This window comes from Talpa occidentalis, unplaced genomic scaffold (assembly GCF_014898055.3).
Source record: "Talpa occidentalis isolate TD23 unplaced genomic scaffold, MPIMG_talOcc4v2.1 talOcc4.3, whole genome shotgun sequence".
Classification (NCBI taxonomy): Eukaryota; Metazoa; Chordata; class Mammalia; order Eulipotyphla; family Talpidae; genus Talpa; species Talpa occidentalis.
In genome coordinates, this window is record NW_023603184.1 from 137767405 (window position 1) to 137789893 (window position 22489).

At 58.2% G+C, this 22489-nt stretch overlaps 1 protein-coding gene across 4 annotated transcripts in view; it reads left to right on the forward strand.

Annotated features, from left to right (window-relative positions):
* The first annotated feature begins 616 nt into the window (after positions 1–616).
* The window catches only part of SPEG (striated muscle enriched protein kinase), a 55676-nt gene continuing 33803 nt past the window's right edge, over positions 617–22489 (forward strand). For 3 of the 4 annotated variants that reach the window (XM_054700104.1, XM_037524112.2, XM_037524113.2), the window contains exons 1-7: positions 8493–8543; positions 9545–9587; positions 11020–11109; positions 11193–11529; positions 14209–15506; positions 17008–17151; positions 17456–17638. In XM_054700104.1, the coding sequence (XP_054556079.1) occupies positions 8511–8543; positions 9545–9587; positions 11020–11109; positions 11193–11529; positions 14209–15506; positions 17008–17151; positions 17456–17638 (2128 nt within the window). In that variant the 5' untranslated portion in view covers positions 8493–8510. Of the gene's footprint in view, positions 1144–8492; positions 8544–9544; positions 9588–11019; positions 11110–11192; positions 11530–14208; positions 15507–17007; positions 17152–17455; positions 17639–22489 lie in introns of those variants that run through there. The other variant, XM_037524111.2, reaches the window with a different exon arrangement.

A 22489-nucleotide genomic window follows, 5' to 3' on the forward strand; every position in this document is an offset into this window, starting at 1 on the left:
CCCTTGTGCCACCAGGGAGGCCCCCCAAAATAACTTTTTTAAAAAGGACATTTTAAAAGAGGTGACAGAGGTTTGGTGTCATGCAGCGAGTAAGAGCAGGACCAGCTGGGAGCAGAATCCAGCTGGGACTCGCTGCTCCTGGTCTTACTGTTTACCAAGCCGGCATGGAGGCCAGGCCACCAGCTCTCATCCCGGGTGGGGGCCTCTGCTCTCCTCCACTTGGGCTTGCCTGCTGGATTACCTACCTCTCAGACCGCTCCCCCAGGACTGTCCTCTCCCTCTCCCCTCGCCAGAGGAGTGGTTCTGGGTATCGGGCCTGAGCAGAGGGAGGAAGGCAAACAGGATTGAACCCAGAGGGTAAACCAACCGCAGAGGGGGCTGCTGGGGGCCCCCCTCCCGGCCCCCAGACCATTGCGGAGGGGTGGGGAACAAGTCCTCAGGGACTCGGTTAAGAAGAGGTGCTGAAGGGGGATCCTAGGGGGAGACAAGGAGCAGAGTCAGCCCAAGTTCCCTCCTCTGCCGCCCCCTCCCTCCAGAGCTCCCTCGAAACCCGAGCCGGGGGGCCTAAAAATAGCCCCCGAGGCGCAACCGCAGGCCGCCCCGGTGACCTTCTGGGTAGCACAGGCCGAAGGCGGGCGGGCAGCAGGAAGGCAGGGCGCCGGCCCCCCAGGACTCATCTCCCAGGGCACCACCCCGCGGGCGCCCCCGTGCCATCCGGTTCCAGCGTCCCTCCAGCCCAGCTCGCAGAGGCCATGCAGAAAGCCCGGGGCCTGCGAGGCGAGGACACGGGCACGAGGGCACCCCCCAGCCCCGGGGTACCCCCGAAGAGGGCCAAGGTGGGGGCCGGCGGAGGGGCCGGCGGAGGGGCCGCAGCCGGGGCGCCGGTCTTCCTGAGGCCCCTGAAGGACGCGGCGGTGTTTGTGGGCAGCGACGTGAGGCTGCGAGTGGTGGTGAGCGGGACGCCCCGGCCCAGCCTCAGCTGGTTCCGGGATGGGCAGCTCCTGCCCCCGCCGACCCCTGAGCCCAGCTGCCTGTGGCTGCGGAGCTGCGGGCCACAGGACGCCGGGGTGTACAGCTGCAGGGCCCAGAACGAGCAGGGCCAGGCCTCCTGTGAGGCGGCCCTCACTGTGCTGGAGGTCGGAGGTAATGGGAAGGTGGGGGCACGCGTCGCAGGGCGGGGTACTCAGGGGCAGAGAAGGGCTTCCCTGCCACATGGGGGAGGTGGGTGTTCATCTAGCTTCTTCCCTGGTGCTCCGGCTGCTCAGCTAGCTAACCCAGAAGCGCCCATCAAGAGGAAAGTGCAGGAAAAGGGGTGTCAAGGTAAAGAGGCTTGCCACACGGTGGTCAGAGGCCAAGCAAAGCTGAACCCCACTCAGACCTCTCTGAAAATTCCCCAGAGGCAGTTCTCTGTAGAGAGAGGCCTCCTGTGAGAAATGTTCTTTATCAACTCCAATAATTTAGACTTGAGATCTCTGATAAGCCCCTTACAGGTGTGTGCATGTCTGAAGGGGGATCCAGCGCCCCCCAACACCATGGCTGCAGTGTTGAGGAGATGGGTCAGAACTCCTTGCAGTTGATTGCTGGGGCAGGTTGGGAAGGTCTGCTCCAGGCAGGTGTAACAGGTGTGAACAGGGTGTGGAGCATCAGGAGGTTGGGATGAGGGCTGAGGGTTCCGGCCAGGTATGAGGTGGGTGCTTGAGATTCCCCGTGCAAGTCTGCAGGCTGTGGAGGAGGGTCTGGTGGTCCAAGTTGGTGAGGGATGGGTAGGAGTGTGTGGTTGCTACAGAAAGCCCCTGGATCACATCACCTACGCTTTGGAGGGCATGGAATGGGGTGCTCCGGCCAGGCCTTAGGCCATGGCCTTTGTGCAGGTGGAGTACCAAGCTCTTGTGAAGGAAGGGATGATGGTGCAAGGCAGAAGGGGTGGGGTGTGAGACCGGGCCTGTGTGCAGGGTCCTGCTGGGGCCGGCGTGGGTGCCACACCAGCACCTATTCTCCTTGCGCCAGGACTTGGGCTTTTCTTTTAACTTTCTTAGCCCCAAAGCCAATCAGTTCTTGTTTAGGCCAAAGACAGAGTCTCGGCAGACTGAGCCATGAGCAAGCATTCTGAGGAAATAGGTTGTAGTTGGGACAGATGGCAAAGAGCTTACGGGTTACTGAGCTGTCTTGGGCATTTTTAAGAGGGAATTCCCACTCCAAATGACGTCATATGGGGCACAGGCTTGGGTGCTGTGAAGGAGACACAGGGATGAAGGAGGGGAAAGGGGAAGAGGAAAGAAAACTGGGGAGCAGCAGAGTCAGGAGGCAGAGCAGGCTCAGCACCTCCTCTCCCCCGAGCCCCACCGTGCCCCCCCTCCATAGTCTTCACTGACAGAGAGCGCCACGTGGGCTTCTCTTGGGAGGCCTTGTACTTGGCCCAGTCCAGGCTTTCCCAGCCTGATGGGGGTACATCCTGGCAGAACCCCCATCCGAGGAAGAAAAGACTCTTTGGTGATCTTAGCTCTGTTTTCCTCAGGGGCAAAAGGGACTGAGAACAAAACAGAAATCAAAGGGCAAGATAAGATAGTGTGATGAGGACACAGCTTGGGGGAGAGAAAGAAATCGGGACAGGGAAAGGAAGCATAGAGGAGGGCGGCGGCCATAACATTTGCTTAAGAGGTGGAAAGACCGCAGAGAGCAGCTCAAACACTGCCTTTCACAGGTGAGCACACTGTAAAAGCCCAGGGCAGAGGGGGGACAGCCATAAGATAAGCAGCTCGTCATGGCCATCCCAGAACTAAGAACTAGGTTCCCACTCTGGGGGCTCCCCCCACCCCCAAATTGCTTATTGAGGTAAAGCAGATCTACATCTTTGTATCTGCTCCAGGGGCTATAGATTCGAGTCCCTGTAAATGTCTACTTTCACACCCTGCCCACTACCCGTACCCCAATAATCCTCCACCATGTTACTCTGGGTCCCCTCCCTCCCCTATTCCCACCCTACTGTCCTCCCCCTCTGGTTGCCTCAATTTTTTTTTAAAGATTTATTTTATTTATGCATATAAGAACTGGGGTGTAGGTCAGAGGTAAGAGGTCAGAGGTGTAGGGGGTAAGAGGATTCACCAGACAGATTGGGGAGCAGAATAGGCAGATCTACGGAAATATACTGCTGAGGGAGCAGCAGATGAGACAGGAGAGGTCTGCTGTGCCTTGTGGGTCACCTCCCTGGCTAGGGATTGAACTTGTGCTGCAGTGGCTACGGATAGCTTCATAGTGCTGCGACTTTAACTCCTGTGCCACCAGTGAGGCCCAAGGTTGCCTCAGTTTTATAGTCCGATGTTAAGAGTTTATTATTAGTTTGGTTTTGACTGACCCTTTGTTATGTTTATCTATGTTCCACATATAAGTGAGACCATCAGATATCTGTCTTTCTCCTCTGACTTATTTTGCTCAGCATTGTCCCCTACAGTCCCATCTATATGGTTGCAAATGACAGGAGTTGATTTTTTTTTTAATGTATTGCTGAGTCTTCCACTGTGTATATATACCACATTCTTATGATCCACTCCTCGGTCCTTGGGCACTTAGGCTGTTTCTATAACTTAGCTACCATAAACAGGGCTGCAATGAGCATTGGTGTACATATATCCCTTTTAATAAGTGTTTTGTATTCTTTGGGTAGATATTTAGGAGTGGAATTGCTGGGTCATTTGGTAGATCCACTTTTAGTATTTTGAGACACCTCCATACTGTTTTCCATAGAGGCTGGACCAATTTACATTCCTACCATCAGTGTATGTGGGTTCCTTTTTCTCCACATCCTCAACAACTCTTGTTGTTTCTGGAGGCTTTTAACTACTCAAGAAATTATGGAGAAGAGGCAAAATGGGCTAGGAGCTGCCCATTTATGGAGAGTAGCCCATAATAACCTTTTAAATAGCCTGTAATAGCCTTTCTAATAACCAGGGCCTCCTAGCCTCCCCTGTTCTCCTAAAGTGGAGAGTGACAGTTCTAGAGCCCCCCAGTGGCATTGCTCGCTGAGGCACTCTGTAATCTGGGGGGCATTAGTTGGCAAAGCTGAACCTTGGCTGGGCATACACAGAGTCAGGTAGAACTGTATGTTTGAGTGGCTTGGACTGAGGACAGGACCCTGGGTGCTATGGGCTTGGGTTTGGGGCCTTTCGACAGTCTTTTCAAAGCAGGAAGAGGGTTATGTTGCAGCAAATCATATTTTTTAAAGATTTATTTATTTATGCATACATGAACTGGGGTATAGGCCAGAGAGAGGTGCAGGGGTTGAGAGGATTCACCAGAGACAGAGCGGGGAGCAGAACAGGCAGACTGACTGAAATACACTTCTGAGGGGAGCAGCGGGTGAGACAGGAGAGGTCTGCTGCTCCATGTGGGTCAGCTCCCTGGCTGGGCCCTGGGATCAAACTCGTGCTGCAGTGGCTGGCAGTGGTTTGATGGCGCTGTGTCTTTAATCCCTGCACCACCAGGGAGGCCCTGCAACAAATCCATTTCAAGAACTTTTTCATACCAGTGAAATCTTCACCTCAAGACCAGGCTTATAATTAGTATTAACTGGTAATAATTCTTACTAATGTATAATGATTCGCTACTATGCTACTGTGTGGCAGGTAATATGCTATGACATCCTTTGACATATCATTTAAACAACTTTGATATAGCCCTAGCAACCCTGGGGAAACTGAGGCTCAGGGACATTAAATGTCCTGCCATACTACAGAAGGCAGCTGGGCAAAGAAGCTCAATATCACTCAGACTTACTTGTGGAAAATGTTCTAGGTTAGGGTAAACAACAGGAGGATTTCTGGGTTCTTGAGGAAGCCTAGCCAGGACCTAGATGCCGTGGGAAGGAGGCAGTCTCCTGGCTGGGACTGCTGTCTGGCTTAGTGAGACGGGTTGATGCTAAGGTTCCTGGCACTCCCGAAGCCTGAGATGCTAGTTCACGGGTGGAGGAACAATGGCATGGTTTTGGGTCCATGAGTAGAGGAGTGAGTTGCAGACTGGAAAGTCTGGGGCACGAGAAACAGCAGCATGGGACTTGGGGTACAGATATGAGGAAAGAAGAGGAATGATGAAAATGGCAGAAATGCAGGATCTTTGTACCAGCCTTAACATATGATGTACCCTATCTCATTTAATTATTTAACCTTCTCAGCTCCCAGGTTACAGATATAACTGGTGTACGTGTAACAAGTTCAGAGGGAATTTGCCCGAGGTCACATGGCTAGTGAGAGAGCAGATCCGATCTGAAAGGCTGGGTTGGTCCACACTGTCTGTTTTCAGAAAGAGAAGCCTGGGAAGACTAAGGCAGGGATCTGTCAGTATTGCCCAAGCTGTCTCTTGGCTCAGTCTCCAAAATAGCAGGCGCGCTTCTCTCTCAGAACATCAGGCTCCCACCTGCATGGGCTGAGAGCCATGTGCAAATCAAGTGACACAGCAAGTGCCACCCTCAAAGCCTGGGTATGTGTGGCTGGAGAGGAAGGCCTGCACTAAAGGCGGGGTAAGGAGGAGAGGGCACAGCCTAGACAAGGACCAAGCTGAAGGTCTCGCCATGTTTGTTAGTTGGAAGTTTCAGAGCCAGGGTCTGGAAGATGCTGGTGCCAGTCAGAGCTAAAGGTGAATAGATGGTAGTGAACCATGCTGGGGACTTGAGGGCATGGAGAGGAGCACTCGGAGATAAGGAGAGAGGGTCAGCTTAGGCAAAGGAAAGGTGAGGAATATACCAAAACCCGTATTGAGGTATATTCTGCAGTCATCATCTGTTTCACCTGGAACTTGAAACAGGATGAAAAACCAGGAGGAAACCAGTACTGAGTTGAGAAGGGACAGAGCGCAACTCTCCATTCATGCCAAGGCCCAACCAGGGATAGGAGGAGGAGCCAGAGTGGGGGCAGTGGGAAGAGAGTGGAGCAGAGAGCCCCAGTATGCCAGAGCCCATGTTAGAAGCCCTTCTCTGAAACCAGGTCAGGCCCTCCCGGGTAGAAGCTAGCGGATGTGACATGGTCACTTCTCCAGCTGTTTCTTAAAAAAGGGTCTGGGTCAGGACTGATTAAGGGAGGAAGGCAGGATGAATGAGCTATTCCAGGAAGTTTCACTTTCCCCATCCCCATTACTGTCACGCCCTTGCCCCCCACCTCTGCCACCCTCCCATGTTTACCCATTGTCTACTCTAAGCCAGTCACTGCTCTAAGTGCTTGCAGGGTGGGGAGGCCAAGATGCCCATCCTCCAAGGGATACTTTCTAGTAAGGGGACACAGACAATATGCAATAAACATAATACATAATTAAAACTTAATCACATGTCAGAAATACAGATTAGGGTCATCCAGAGGGGAAAAGGGAGAAACTGAACCCATTCCGGAAAGAGAGGAGACAAAGAGTAGGGAAGGGGTGCATCTAGCTCCGAGGAGGGCCAGCACAAAGCACTGGGCATGGCGTGATAGCTTGGGTTTCTCTGCTTCAGGGAAAATGCCAGTGGGGCAGAAATTGGAAGTCTGGGTTTGGGGAAATGGCGGGGGTACAGCTGCCCAATCAGAGAAGAAGAATGAGGCTGTCTGGAGCAGCTGGGGGAGGCCCTGGTGAGCGCAAGCCCCAGGCCAGCCCTGTGGGGAGAGCAGCACAGCCCAGAGCAGGAACACAGAATCCCACAGGCCTCTTCTCTCCCAGCTGTCCCGTCACTCATGCTTGCTGCCCATTGGTTATTTTTGCTACGGAATGTGCCAGCCCCTTGGATTCTCCTGGGGAACAGGGGCTCAAGTTACCCCTCTCCTCACTCAGCTCCCCATCTGTGAGTGGGCGTGTTTGGGGTTGGGCAGGGAAAGTGCCTGTGGGTAACCAGGGTCTTCTGGCTGGAACTGATAGGGCCACACACGTGTGCCTCTTAGTACATGTCCATGCATGTGTCTGCACGTGCCACATTTCCCTCTGGGGGTCCGGAAAAAAGGACCACCTGTGTGTACCCATAAGACATGACCTGAAAGATTGAAATAAAAAGGTCATAAACTCAAAGACCTCCAGGAGGCAAGTAGAAACTAAACAGTTGTCAGCAAGGCTGAATTCGAGCATGTGTGCCCCACCTAAAATATTGTGCAGGCTGAACAAAACCCACCAGCTGGCTCTGTATTAATTTTCCACCCATGTGTTAAAGAAAGAAATTGAGGGGGTCCACTGACCAATCAGTAGGTGACATGTTGTGGTGTAGTGGCCTATAACGCAGTCACAGTGTCTGGATTAAGCTTTCCCCATTATTGGCTGTGTGACCTTGGGCAAGTAACCTCTCTGTGCTTCTCAGTCTACCTCCCTCCCTCCCTGGTGAGGACTCAATGACTGCACTGTATAAAGTGCTTAGCCCAATGCATGGAACACTTCGCATGCAATAAGAGTTCATGAGAATTACTTAGTAGACACATCTCAGAAGCCAGGACTGGGTTTGGTGCTGGGTTTGGGAAGTGACAGGGGGCCAATCATGGAGAAAAAACATGGGGGCATCTGGGGCCATTTGGGGGGAGGATGTGGATCTGGAGGACAAATAAAGACACAGACCCCGTGTGGCTTTGGCTGAGCAGCAGGATTTCTCTGAGCCCTGTGCCTTGTTCGTTAAATGGAGCCAGCTAAATGTCCGGAAGGGTTTCAAGCTCACCAGATTGTCATGAATGAGGTGACATTTATAAAGTGTCTGGAACTTAGTAAATGCTAAAAAAAAATCTTAGTTGGGAAGATGGGTGCGGGGCAAGAGCAAGTTACTTTTGTGTGGCCCAAATGCGCATGGTGCTGAAGGGGGTGAGAGGATGCGCGTGTGCTCACCTGTGAGTGGGAAGGTGGGTCGAATGGGTGAAGAAGAGAGTGAGCTCTGGACGCCTTCGCTGGCGGTGCATGCCAGGCTGCAGGGCAGTGTCCCCCATCAAGAGTGGCAGTCTGGGTCCCGGTCCCTTAAGAGGCCCCACCCCTGGACCCTTGGCGTGTGTGGAGGGCCGGGCTGCACCCCTGGGGCGGGCTGGGTGCTGCCTGGCGAGCGAGCCTGCGCGCATGTTTGCAGGGTGAGCGCAGGGTGAGCGCGTGGGGCCGCGGCTGACCTTCCAGAGCCGCCCCGCGGGAGGCGGGTGGGGGTGGCGAGGAGGCCGCGATGGGCTGCCAATGAGAGCGCCCCAACTCTCACTGGGGCTACTGCGCCCCTTTCTGTGCCTCAGTTTCCCCATGTGCCCAGGGCCCGGGAGGCAGAAGCGGGGTGGGGGTGCCGGGAGGCAGGTGAGCGCCGCCCCAGGGGCGCAGGCTAGGGAAGGGGCGCCAGGTGGGGTGCAGGCTGGCGGGGGAAGGGCGGGCTCGCTCCAGGCGCGGTCGCCTGCGCCTCACCCCCGCCCGGGCCCCGGCGGCCCCGAGGCTCCTTCCGCCGCCGGCGCCCGCGCCCGCCCGCCCCCCGGCGGCCCCCGGCCCCGCCTCCGACTCCGCCCCGCCCCCGCCCGTCCCCTCCTCGCCCGGCCGCCCGCCCGGCCCCCTCCCCCGCCATGAAGAAGCTGTGGGTGAAGAAGCGTTTCCAGGTGAGGGCTCCGGGGGCGGGCGGCGCCGGGAGGGGCCCGGGAGGGCTGGGCGCCCCGGAGGGAGGCGGGTCACCGCGCCGGGCCCCGGGGAGGGGGCGCTGTCGCCGCGCCCGCCCCGCCCCGGGCGCCGCGGGCCGGGGTCCAGGGCGCACGGGGGGCTCCGGCCCGCGTCCTGGGCGCGCAGGCCCCTCCCCGTGCCCAAGGGCAGACCCCCGCACCCCGCGATCCCTGCGGCCGCCCCGGGAGGGCCCCGCGGCAGGTCCGGCCGGGAGCGCCCTTCTGCTTCGGGGCCACCCGCTCTCCTCTTGCTCTGTCCAGCCCCGGCCCCCGCCCGGCTTCCCCAGCCCCCCAGGCCGGAGCCTTCCATCCTCCGGGGCTCTTGGAAGCAACGCACAGAGATCGCGCTGAGCTCACTACCCCCCCACCCCCAGCCCTGCCCTGTCCTCCGAATACCTGGGCCTCCTGCTGCGTTCATTCCTGAGGCTCTGGCCCTTTGGGGGACCTTGTCCTCTGTCCCCCATCACTCTTCTTGCCCGCTTGACACCTCTCCCAGGTATCTCTCCTCCCCCAGCAGGAATCTGTGTCCTTGTCCCTCCATCTCCCCCAGTCATCCAGGCACCCTCCCCCCCTTCTTCACCTCAGTCTGTGCCTATCTTGACTCAATCCTTGGGGGTGTCGCTCAGGTCTCCATCCTGTGAGCCTCTGTCCATCAGGAATCCCAGCATTTGACCCACGCAGCCTTGCTGTCCTCTCTCTCCTTCCTCCCCGGCTCCAGCCCAGAGCCAAGCTGGAACTCCAGCGAGGAGGGCTGACAGGCAAGGAGGAGCAGAGACATTCCCTGTGGGGGAAGCTGGCTCCCCGGGGTCTCTGTCCACCTCACTCCCCAGCCCCTCCTTGGCCTCTGGAATGAGTTTCTGTTTGATACAGAGGTTTGCGCAGATTATAGGGACATCAGGAGTGACCCTTCCCCTCAACAACTCTTTCTGGCTTTTCTCTTTCAGAAAACCGGCCACTCCCGCCGGGCCTTTGGTCGACTCACCCATGGTGCGTGGACTATGGGCTCCCCGCTCCAGCCCACGCCCATTCTTCCTTTTGGTCCATGGCCCTTCATGAGACACCCAGGACACAGCCCCCCGACACACTCACACTCTCACCCAAAAAGGGGCCCTATTCCCTGCAACTGAGAGGACCTAGCAGTAGGGGTTGGGGGCCCCTAGCACACCACACTGTGGGCCTGGTCTCACTGTTCTCCACTTGTGGAACCAAGTGCAGATGAGTTCACTGCCATGCTTTGACAACCAGCACATGGCTCCTGGCTGTCATGGCGCTCGTAGAGAAACTGAGGCACAGAACATGGTATACTCTGGGAAAGTTAAACATATGCCCAGGACATTCTGCTCCTAGCCTGGCCCTGGGCATTTTTGAGGACCATCCAGCAGTAGGAGAGGGACTGAGGGGAGCGGACATGTCTCATCGAGATGCAGGAGAGATGGGGAAGGTTGCCAGAAGGAGCTAAAGCACAGCGCAAATATTGTACTAGCCGGTGGGCCTGGCCCCCTAATGGGGCAGGGGGCTCGGTCTGTGGCTGGGTCGGGCACAAGAGGTGTGTGTGAGTACATGTCTGTGGCCAGTGGGAGCACCCGTGGAAGTGCTCAGGGTCCAGAATCACAGGGGTAATTGGAGTAACCAGCCACAGTCAATGGTGGGCAACAGTGGAAGCCTGCAGGCAGCTGAGAATGAGACGTGCTTTGGCCACCTCAGGTGTCTCCCACCCCACGGCCTGTCCCTCCAGGGCTCCCTCTGTCCTGCTTGCCCACCATGCCCTGCCCCACAAACGCTCTGATAACAGTCTGTCCATGTCTCTCTCCTGCTGCTCCTATGGAAGCGAAGTTTTCCGCTCCTGCAGAAAGCAAAGTTACGGTAGGAAACTGGCTCCTGCCCTAGCCCTGCACTCCCCCTCCCCTGCCCGACCCTGGCCTCTCCTCACCCCGCCTCAGCTGCACCCTGGTGTGCTCTGGCTGGCTTGGGGTAGAGGACAGGCGGGCCCTGCAGTTGGTCGAGTGCCCTGACAGTGCATCTCTGAGGTGACTCCCCTTTGTTCCTGGGATCCTGGAACCCAGAATTTATAGCTTGGAAACTAGGACCTAATTATTTGGGGGGGCAGCATGGGAACTTAAGCTATCACTGACAAAGGGATTGCCCGAGGCCCTGGCAATCTATTAATGGCTGGGAAGGGGGACAGTCAGGAGCTTTGACACCACCAAGGAGGCAAGGGTGAGTAGCCAGGGGCCCAGAGCGGACAGGAGCCAGGGGACTGAGATGGGAGGGGTTACCCTGAGCAGCCCAGGAGGTGGGGAGCAGAAGAGCCCAGAAGAGAGGTGCAGGAAGCCCTGCTGTGGGGGAGGCAGGAGGTGACAGGGAAGAGTTGGAGTGAGAGGGAGGAGGGCCCTGCCCACACAGACCCCTTCTTCTCCAGACTCGGAGACGGGCGAGGATGACATCAGCGATGTGCAGGGGACCCAGCGCCTGGAGCTTCGGGATGACGGGGCCTTCAGCACCCCCACGGGTGAGTTATCCGGGGTGCTCAAAGAGCAGGCAGGCGGGCTTCCCACAAGAGGGGCCTCGGCTTCACCGTGCTCCTTTCTCTAGGGGGCTCCGACACCCTGGTGGGCACCTCCCTGGACACACCCCCGACCTCCGTGACAGGCACCTCTGAGGAGCAAGTGAGCTGGTGGGGCAGCGGGCAGACGGTCCTGGAGCAGGAAGCGGGCAGCAGGGGTGGCACCCGCCGCCTCCCAGGCAGCCCAAGGCAAGCACAGGCAACCGGGGCCGGGCCACGGCACCTGGGGGTGGAGCCGCTGGTGCGGGCGTCTCGAGCTAATCTGGTGGGCGCAAGCTGGGGGTCAGAGGATAGCCTTTCGGTGGCCAGTGACCTGTACGGCAGCGCATTCAGTCTGTACAGAGGACGGGCGCTCTCAATCCACGTGTAAGTAATGGCCTCACATGGGCCTGCACCCACCTCACCATGCTGCCCTGCACTGCCCCTCGTTGCTCCGTCAGCCTCCACTTCCATCTCCCCTCCACCATCCATCCCCCTGCGCACCCCCCACGGCTTCCACTCTCTTTCCCCACACAGCTCCATCCTCCCCGGGCCATCACCACCCACATCCTCCGCTCCCACCTGTCCCAGCTCACTGTGCCATCTCCACGGTCTCGTGCACCCTTCTGTCCCTCTCTCCTCTCCTCCAAGATCTCCACCTTCCCAGGGGCCCTCTCCCGCCTCACCCATTCAGGCTCCAGTTGTCCCCAGGATTCCCCCCCCCTCCTCAGGGGCCCCCTCCGTGCCTGCTGTCTCAGCAGCTGCTGCCTTTTCATCTCTCTGCACATTCCTGTTCCCATGTGGGCCTTTTTCGGGGAGGAACGGAACCTTTCTGCACGGCAGCTCCCGGGAGAGCAGGAGAGAGCAGGAGAGCAACCAGGAGACAGAAGAGAGCGAGGTGGTGGTGGTGGGGGATGGATAGGGGGGCTAGACGGGGCCAGGGGCCTGGGAAAGCAGGAGGATGTGGGGAGGCAGGGACCAGGGTAGGGAGGGATAGAGAGGGGGCTGGGGGGAGGCAGGGGGCTTACAGCGAAGGAAGCAGGGCATGTGACGAGCTGGTGGGGGAGGCGGGGGTTGAAGGTCATCCTGGCAGCAGGTGGAGAGAAGTGGAGGTGTCGGAGTGAGGCATGGGAGCGATTTTTTGAGACTTGGGGGCTGGCAGATATAGGAGGGAGTGCTGTAGTAGAAGAGGGGAGTGGCTGATGATAGAGGTATTGGGGGGCATTTGGGGAGCTGAGAGGGGGCCTGATTTGTGATGGGTGTGGGTATGTGGGGGAGGTTCCATGGAGGAGAAGGAAGGGGCCTGGTGGGGGAGGCCGCTTTGAGGGTGGTTGCAGTGGCTAGTGGTGGGCAGGGGAGAGGTCCAGGGCTCCCTTGCTTTATCTAGTTGGCATTAGCCAGGCTCTCCTGTGCCCTGGACTTGCCTTTCCCTTTCCTTCCTGGCCTATCTTTGCCAGGCCCCAGCCAGAGCCTGGAGTTGCTATGGCAACTTCGGAGGAACCCATTTCCTTAGTGATGTCTGTGATACAGAGGCTGGGCTGGAGCTTGAAGCTGCCGGCAAGAGGCCGCCTCCTCTCGCTATCCCCAATTTCTCTCCAGACCTCACCTAGTTCCCAGAGGCTCATCCTCAGGGACTCTGCTGTCCCTCCCCAAGAGTAGATTCTGCCTCCCTGTACCAGGCCAAGGTTCCGCTGCCCCCCGCCCCATCTCCCAGTAAGAGGTGGGGTCTACAGTGTGGGTAATTGACCCAATTAGTCTACAACATCCTTATACTCAGGCACCCCAAAAAAACTTCTGCTGTGCCCAGGGCCCTACTATTTCTCCTCCCTTCTGTGTCCCCAGAAATCCATTTGGAGGGACATTTTGGAGGGAACAAGGGCTCAGGAGTCAGACTACCTGGCTTTCAATCCTAGCACCTACCATTCCTAGCTGTGTCACCTTGAGGTACTTTACCTCTCTAAGCCTCAGTTTCCCCATCTGTAAATGCACTTAATAATGGTTCCTATCACAGAGAACTGATGTGGATTAAACAGCTGGATGTTTTTAAGCATTCAGTACATGCCTGGCACACAAGTACTCAGTGAGTTTCCATAGAGCTCTCTGGTGTGTCAGGTATGGTGCTAACCTGTCAGAACCTCTTCCTAATAATCTTTATGTTTTATGTATCCTCCCCCACCCCCTGCCAAGGTCCAGGGGACAAACTGAGGCCTAGCCCTGGGGCATCAAAGCTCTGTAGGTGAGAGGGGTACTCTGGGCTGACCAGCTCCTCCCCTTCTCCTCTTCCCCCACACCCCCTATTCAGGCCCACGCGGTAGTTATTTCTGAGCTGAGTTATTTCTGAGCACACCCCTTTGGGGAACTTCTGTGCTTCTTGGGGGGTTTCCAAGGACTTCCAAGGTAACTTTCCCAAGGGCAGGACAAAGTCAAAGGCCTGCACTGGGGGTAGATTGATCAAAGGGAATGGAAACCTGGGTATCCTCGTTCCCCACTCCCAGGGACCTCAGCTGCCCCTGCTGTGTGGCCAGCACTGCCGAAGGGCTCAGGTCTGAGTAGGTGCTAGGTGATCCCAGGGAGAGGGGCATTGCTCCCCAAAGTTTTGTGCCTGTTCTTCTAGGGGCCACTCCGAAGGAGTTATGTCTTACTGAGGATGGGCAGGGCTGTGGGGGCCAGCTGAGGGCAGGAATGAGGGGGAGGCTGCATTCCTGAGAGGGCCCCTCCCTATCCAACCCTCCTGCCCACCCCCACTACTCCATCCTTTGGGTCCTAAGCCTCATTCTTTTCTCTCCCACCGCTTAGTCCTGTTTCTGCTTCCCGGGGTCTGGGGGGAGGGGGCTGGCCAGAGCCCCAGGGACTGAGTCTGTACCTGGACCCAACCACAGCCGCCAGCCTCTCCCCAGCACCTGCTCTGGCTGCACCTTCCTCTTAGCGGGGAGGGGGCGGAGGGGCTGGCCTATGTCACCCCCAAGCCTTCCCAGCATGCCCCACCGCCCAGTTCCCGTCACGATCTGGGGGTTGAGGAGGGCAGAGCCCCTGAATCTGCTACCCCTCTTGGTCTTGGCTCTGCAGCAGCGTCCCTCCGAGCGGCCTGTGCAGGGAGGAACCTGACCTTCAGCCTCAGCCTGCCAGCGAAGCGCCGCGCCGCCCGGCCCCGCCGCCCCCCTCCAAGTCGGCGCTGCTGCCCCCACCGTCCCCCCGCGTGGGGAAGCGGCCCCCGCCGGGGCCCGGCGCCCAGCCTCCCGCCGCCACCGCCTCGCCCCACCGGCGCGCCCCGGAGCCGGTGCCGCCCGAGGACACCGCCGAAGAGAAGCGAGGGAAAAAGCCCAAGCCGTCGGGGCCCGCGCTGGCCGGCGCGGCCGAGTCCCGGCCCCAGACGCCCCTGAGCGAGGCCTCGGGCCGCCTGTCGGCGCTGGGCCGCTCCCCGCGCCTGGCGCGCGCCGGCTCGCGCATCCTGGACAAGCTGCAGTTTTTCGAGGAGCGAAGGCGCAGCCTGGAGCGCAGCGACTCGCCGCCGGCCCCCCTGCGCCCGTGGGTGCCCCTGCGCAAGGCCCGCTCGCTGGAGCAGCCCAAGTCGGACGGCGCGGCGCCCTGGGGCACGCCCGGGGCCTCGCAGGAGGAGCTGCGGGCACCCGCGGGCAGCGTGGCCGAGCGGCGCCGCCTGTTCCAGCAGAAGGCGGCCTCGCTGGACGAGCGCACGCGGCAGCGCAGCCCGGCCTCCGACCTCGAGCTGCGCTTCGCGCTGGAGCTGGGCCGCATCCGGCGCTCCACGTCGCGCGAGGAGCTGGTGCGCTCGCACGAGTCCCTGCGCGCCACCCTCCAGCGCGCGCCGTCCCCCCGGGAGCCCGGCGAGCCCCCGCTCTTCTCCCGGCCCGCCACCCCCAAGACCCCGCGGGCCGCGAGCCCCGCGCCCGCCCAGCCGCCCCCTCCCAGCGGTGCGGGGAAGCCCGGGGACGAGCCGGGGAGGCCCCGCAGCCGCGGCCCGGCGGGCAGGACGGAGCCGGGGGAAGGCCCGCAGCAGGAGGTCAGGCGGCGGGACCAGTTCCCGCTGACCCGGGGCAGAACCATCCAGGAGTGTCGAAGCCCGGTGCCAGCGGCGGCCGCCGAGCTCCCCGAGGCTAGGACGAAAGCTCCCCCGGGTCGGAAGCGGGAGCCCCCTGCGCAGGCCGTGCGCTTCCTGCCCTGGGCCACTCCGGGCCAAGAGGGCGCGGCTTTGCCCCAGACCTCGGAGAAGAGCAGGGCGGGGCCTGAGGCCGAGAAGAGGCTGCGCAGAGGACCCGAGGAAGATGGTCCCTGGGGGGCTTGGGACCGCAGAGGGACCCGCAGCCAGGGCCGAGGACGCCGGGCCCGGCCCACCTCGCCAGAGCTCGGTAAGGGCCGGGGGAGGGCGGAGCAGGGACCTGGGTGGGAGGGTGTTTGGGGAGAGGAGGTGGCTATGCTGTGGCCAGCATGAGATTTCCCAGGGAAGGCTTGGACCCAGGTTCCCCGTTTGAATGGGGGATGGTGAAGGTGAGGGTGACAGCATGTGCCCAGGAGGTGGGGCAGAGCGTGAGTGTGTTGACGGGCAGCGTGAGCTGAGGCCTGATGCCGTTGGTCCCCTGAGTCCGGTGTCCTGCTGTTTTCGGCTCAAGGACCTAACCGTGGGGGCTGGGATGGGGGGGCACCTAAGGAGCCCCGAATCCACACCCCACTCCTGGAGGGCGGGCACTTGGAAACTGGTCTCAATCGTTCGTCAAGTTCCTGCCATCCCAGCCCCATCAGAGGACCCATCCCTGGCCACTGAGCTCAGTGCCGGTCTTCCTTTCTAGCCTCCCCTCTCCCATCTTGAATCCTTGCATCACGAAGATGGTGTCACACCTGTGTTGTTTCCCAGTCTGTCCATGCTGGTGGCCAGTGGCCAGAACGTCTCTGATGCTGTCTGCTCACCTTGCACATCCACTCGGGGGCCTCGCCTGGAGCAAGGCAGAGGAATCCACCCTTGACAGGCTCCTCCTTCCCTCTGCTGCTTCCCTGGGCCAGATACCTCTACCACTGCTCCCAGCTCACCCTTTCTACGTCTACTCAGCACCCTGTATTTTTCCTCATCAAAATTCGTTTTCATTTTAGTATTGATTGCGTCAAAATCTTTAACGATTTCGCCCCTATCCATCATCCTACCAGCCTCATCATTGTACCCACAGCCCCCCGCCCCAGGCAGTATGTTCACTGGGCGCTTAGGGGGATTATTTTATTTTCATCTGTATGCTGGTGCTCCAAGATATTTCCTGTTCTCTGTCAGCTCCATCTTAATGACAACAAAACTGAGGCTCGGAGAGGTTATCTGATTTGCCCATGCCATGTAGCATGTAGCTGTCAGCTACAGGCCCCACCTGCGCCCTCTTTTGAATCCTGTGACATCACTAAGTTGACAGCTCACTATGTGTGGCCCTGTGCCAGCGCTGGTGTCGCTTAAGTCTTGGGTCGCTGTTAGCTAGTCCTCTGCTCCGAAGCTGGTAAGGCTCTGTGGTCCTCGAGCACCTGCACAGGGTCTGATCCACCAGTGCTGATGCCTGATGTGTGTGAAAACCTCACGGCCCCCACCTCTCTCCAGAAACCAACACTCTGTGGCTGAGGCTGAGGAGTGGGGAAACGAACAGAGGGTCACAGTGCCCTGTCCTGTCTGAGAGCCCTCTTCCTGTCTTCCTTTCTTTACCTCCTCAGGATATTCAAGAGAGAAACCCTTCCCCTCCACCCCCGCCCTTCCCCCACTTCTTGGAGTCCCTCCCTCTGCAGTTGGCTTCCTAGGATGTGGGGCTGCCATTACCCCCTCTTCTCCTGAGTCATTCCTGCAGGGACCATATCCCCTCACCCCACCCCCCTTTTCTCTGGCAGAGTCTTCCGACGATTCCTATGTGTCCGCTGGAGAAGAGCCTCTGGAGGCCCCAGTGTTTGAGATCCCCCTGCAGAACACGGTGGTGGCTCCAGGAGCTGACGTGCTGCTCAAGTGTATCGTCACCGCCAACCCCTGGCCTGAAGGTGAGCTCCAAGGCTGGGGGTGGGTTGGGGGAGTGTTGCACCCAGAATTCTTGGAGGGACAGGTCAAGAGGAGGGGAGACCCTCCATCCATGGGGACGGCCTGCCGTGTGTGTCTTTCCCAGAATCCTCCAAGAGGGGACGACAGGCCTGAGCTTCTGTGTGTGAGGGAAAGTCCTCAGGATTCCCTGGGGTTGGGAGAGGTGTGGTTTGGGCAAAGTGTGGGGCATGTGGGTTGGCAGGGAGATTATCTCTAGTGGGCCCCTGTGGGTCATGGCGCCCTGGTCACCCCGACGCTTCCCCACAGTGTCCTGGCAGAAGGATGGGTCCACGCTGCGCAGTGATGGCCGCCTTCTCATCCGTGCTGAAGGCGAGAGGCACACCCTGCTTCTCCGGGAGGCCCAGGAGGCTGACGCCGGGAACTATACAGCTACAGCCACCAATGAGCTGGGCCAGGCCAGCTGTGCTGCCGCCCTGGCCGTGAGACCTGGTAGGGAGCCGGCGAGCCCCGGGGCCGGGCGGGAGCAGTAACCGTCCCTGGTGGGCCAGGCTGCCTTCCCACTCTAGCCGAGCGCTCCTGCTCCCCGGTGCGTGCAGTCTGTTCCTGTGCATTGTCTGCTCTCGTGGCAGCATTTTAAATGGCTCCTGCCTCAGGACAGGGCCAAGTCCCAGGGCACATACCAGGCCAGCCAATTCATGAAGTCACTGAAATTTGTCTTTAGACAGCTTCTAAATGCCATCCTCCCATGGCATTTCCCCGAACAGGGTCCTGTGGGGAAAGCAAATTATCCTTGAGTCTCTGAGAAAAAGAAATCTCTCAGCTCAAAGGGCTTACAAGCTGAGAGGAGCCTTCTGAAGTCATTTTCTCTGTAGAACAGCACCCCCCACCCTACCCCCAGTAGAAGGAGATGCTGTTAAGTGCCACAGCCTACCCCCTCCCTCGCTCCTGCTGTTGAACCTGAAGCCCTCAAGAGGGTGCAGTGAAGAGCACCCTTCAGAGATGGCAGTGGCTGAGGTTACCTTGCTTTCTATTTTTATGAAAACTCTCACTTGGTGTAGGACTACTTCCTTTGGGTTGAAGCCCAGTTTGTTTGAAGTTCAGGGCAGGGCTACATGGGTGTCAGTTCAACTCATTCGGTTGCCAGACCTGATAATGTGCTGGTCCTAGCCAGGGGGGCCAGGGTGGGAGGTGAGGCTGCGAAGGGGGCATTCCAGAAGGGAAAGGTATAGACTGAAGCCTTCGGGATATCACCACTGGGTGGGCAACCTCCCTCAGAGGTTGGAGATCCTCGGCTGGAGGACAGTGCAGGCCAGAGGACAGTGCCCAGACCAGTCCAGTGGGGCTGTGTTTGGGGATGCTGGGTGGAGAAGCATCAGGGCCTGGAGCAGGCTGGGATTTAGATCAGCAGGGGGAGGGGCTGGGCATGGCAGGAGGGGGAACAGCACACGCTGTTCTGTCCCTTTCTTTCAGCACTGCGGGAGACAAGATTACAGAGCCTGTCCTGCTGTGGTCCCAGGGCCTCGGCACCTGCCTGTTCAGGGAGGCCTGGGTGGTATCTGACCCGAGTCCCAGTGCTGCATTAGACCCATTGGGTTGCACCATATGGCTCTGTGGAAGGCAGGTCGTCTTCTTTACCTTCCATACCCTCCCAGGAGCCTGGGTTTAAGGCTTTTCTGCCTTGCCCCTCCCACTGCGCTGAATCATACCCAGCCCTCCATTGCATGTTTCCGTCCTTCCATCACCTCTGGGATCTGGCTTCTGACTCAGCTCCTGCTCCCCTTAGGGGGCCCAGGCCTGGCTCCAGGACTCGGTCGATACCTGGCTTGGGCTGAAATTTGGCAAGGGGTGGTGGGGATTGTCCCCCCCATACTGGCTTAGGGCCATTTGGGAGCCTTTTAAGGTTGGGCAGGAGGCTTGGGGCAAGGCAGCTGTCAGCCCTGCACTGGAAGTCTGTGTTTGCCACACCGAGCCTCCCTGCACTTCAGTTTCCTCATTTGTAAACCAGAGATAATTATACCAGCCTCACGAATGAAAGCAAATGTGTGAACGAGCTTTATGAACTGTAAAACTGTAGACAAATGTTAGTTGTTAGCGTTATTAAGGGGTGCTATTGTGCACAGGCTCCGGGAAGCTGCCTTTTTCTTTTCTGCTCTTTCATCAGACTGTTTATACCATGGGGACACCCCCCCTGCCCTTGCCTGGCCCCCAGCCCCCCCCCATATTTCCCAGCCACTGTGTCCTCAGTCTGTTAGGGCATCCCTGTGCCTCCTTTACCCTGGGGAGCTAGCAGGGAGCCATGGCATTAGTCAGCGGCACTAGGCTTTGGGCAAGAGAACAGCCCCCCGTAAATCAGGCTGGCTGGAGGGCCCCAGGGCTTGAGGAGCAGGCACGTGGGTCTTGACTGGGCTTTTGCGGAGGAGGTAGACTTTCTTACCCTACAAGGCACTGTTTGGTCCAGAGCAGCTGGAGAGGGGCCAGCAGTCCCGAGAGCAGCAGGAATAGGCAGAACTAGTGGGTGGCACAGACATTTGGCAAGGAAGGGGGTCCCGGGGCTGGGAGTCTGCAGGGAGTGTGGGGAGGGGCTAGGAAGGCTGTCCCGCAGTGTGACTGTGAGCGGGGTGAGAGCAGCTTGAGGGAGCAAATATGTAGTTAGTGTCTCTGGGATGAGGCCTTGTGGAATTCCCTCATTGCTTCTCACTGGCCCCCCAGCCCAGTGCCCTGATAACCAGGACTGCCTGCCCTGTGCCCTCTCAGGGTGCCTACCCCAACAAGGGATGGGGCAGAGACAAGGAATGGGTAACTCAAGAACGCAGTGACAAATGTAGCGACCAGGGTGTGTGGTTTAGGAGGCAGGGTCTGCCCTCCCAGCTCCGGCAGCCCCTTGTCCCTCCCACTCCACCAAATAACTCTGCTGAGACCACAGTTCTCCCAAGGGGTGTGTATGTGTCGGGGTGGGTGCTCAGGGATGTGAGAAGTGTACTTAACTGAGGCTCGGCAGCCTGGGCTGCTGCCCACATCCATCACATCAGCATTTATGGAGAACCCACCAGGTGCCAAGTGCTACATCTCTCTACACATTTTTCTTGTTTAGAGAGTGCTGGCTACTCTTTCCCAACTCCTTTCACACCTTTTTCCTTCAGTGAGCTCCATCAAGTCATAGGCACCCCTTGGAGGGATGTGGCCGGGGGTGAAATTCCCCTTCTACAGAGGGGAAGGTGGGAAACTGGAGAGTCAAGTGATTTAGAGCTCGCCCAGAGCTCAGCCCTCCCAAGCCCCTCTAATCTTCCTGGAACATTACAAGCAACAGGTGACTTAGGATGTTGGCAATACTGTGAAGCAAATAAACAGTGTGATTGGCAGACTATGACGCCGGGGCAGGCCAGCTTTTGCAGAGGGCTGGTGTGTCCCGGGGCCTGTGTGGACTGGGTTTTTACGTTTAATCCAGTCCTGAAAGGTAGGTTCTGTTACCACTCTGTGCCACAGAGGAGGAAACCGAGACTTGGGAAGCTTTAGAAAATTCTATAGGGTGGTGCTGAGTGATAGAACTGTGTTGGTAGAACCTTCTCTAATGTACTCATCCAGATCTGGTGGCCCCTAGCTTCTTGCAGCGATCAGCATGAAAGGTGGCCAGTGCAACTGAGGACCTGAATTTTTCCTTTCCTTTTATTTGAATGAATGTGCATTTAAATAGTCTGGATAAGGCCTTCCCGGTGGCGCAGTGGTTGAGCACTGGACTGCGAAGCTGCCCGCAGCCTCGGCAGTGCCAGTTCGATCCCCGGCCGCCGGGTGAGGGTCCCACATGGTGCACAGACCTCTCCTGCCGCGCCCGCTGCTCCCCTCAGCAGTGTAATTTGTCAGTCTGCCTGTTCTGCTCCCCGCTCTGGCTCTGGTGAATTCTCCCACCCCCCACCCCTCCCCCACGCTTCTGACTGTACCCAGTGCTTGTATAAATAAATAAATCTTTTTTTAAAATAAATAAATAAATAAATAAATAAATAAATAAATAAATAAATAGTCTGGGTAGCTAGTGACTGCCCTGTTGGGGTGCGCAGCTCCAGGAGCAGAAGGCTGGTTAGAAGCTGACCCTTGACTTAAAGCCCAGTGCCTGGGTCTCCCACGTCTACATCCCTAACCTTGGCCCCCTTTCCTGCTACTCTGCAGAGGCTCAGGGTAAAGGTAGAATTATATTCATGGGCTCACAGGGTGGGGTGGGGGCAGAGACTGCTAATGCCCTCAGTGGGTGGGTGAAATAGGGGGTTCCCTCTCCTCTCCCTCTGGGCTCCCTGCTTCTGCCCTGGTCCTGCTTAATCTCCCCACATGCCTGCAGGGCTCACTTGGGTTCACCCCCACTCCCACTTCCACCCCTGCTGTGCGCTCTGGTCAGGAGGAGGGGAGATGTGGGAGCCTGCAGTCAGTCCTCCCTCAAGCCCATGTCTCTCATATATCTATATTTTTTTAATGTTTGGTGAATTATGTATTTATTTATTAAAGATTTATTTATTTATTTATACAAGCACTGGGTACAGTCAGATGCGCGGGAGGGTGAGAGAATTCACCAGAGCCAGAGCGGGGAGCAGAGCAGGCAGAAGGACCAAAGTGCACTGCTGAGGGGAGCAGCGGGCGGCAGGAGAGGTCTGCGTGCCATGCGGGACCCTCCTCCAGTGGCCGGGGAGCAGCCGGGGATCGAACCGGCGCTGCAGAGGCTGCGGGCAGCTTCGCAACCCAGCGCTCAACCGCTGCGCCACCTGGGAGGGCCCATGTCTCATATATTTGAGCTCAAGCTTCTAGCATTTTCCAGCTGAGACCTTGGCTTCTTCATTTTACCTTAACTGGCTGCAGTTTTCTCATCTGGCAATCAAGGATCGTCATATCTCCTGCACAACTTAGTAATATTTGTGAAGCTCTGTGGGGCTGCTGATTCAACTCAGGACTTTTGGGCCAGAGAGAAGCCATGGCTTAGCAAAGCTTGGTCTGGTCCTAGCCACGAGACCAGCCCCATTCCAACAGAACAGAGTTGTTTATTGGGGTTTGTGGATACAAGAGGAAAGGGAGAAAGTCCTGGCACCAACATCTGCCGCTCTTCTCCTGGCCTAGTCCTGGGTCCATGCCACAGACTTCCAGGTTTTCCCTTGTGAAGGCAGCGGCCATGGTGGGGGGCGTGTTGGTGTGTGCTGGGGCTCTACCCATCTTTGTTCATCCTTGACGGGGTTTTGGGCAGCATCTGAAAAAGCATTGTGTCCCTTGGCCAGACTCAACCCTCCTCCCCACCCCTGACCACCAGAAGCAGATTGGCCCCAATGGGTGTCCCCCAAATCTGCCTCAGAATGGTGTTATCACTAG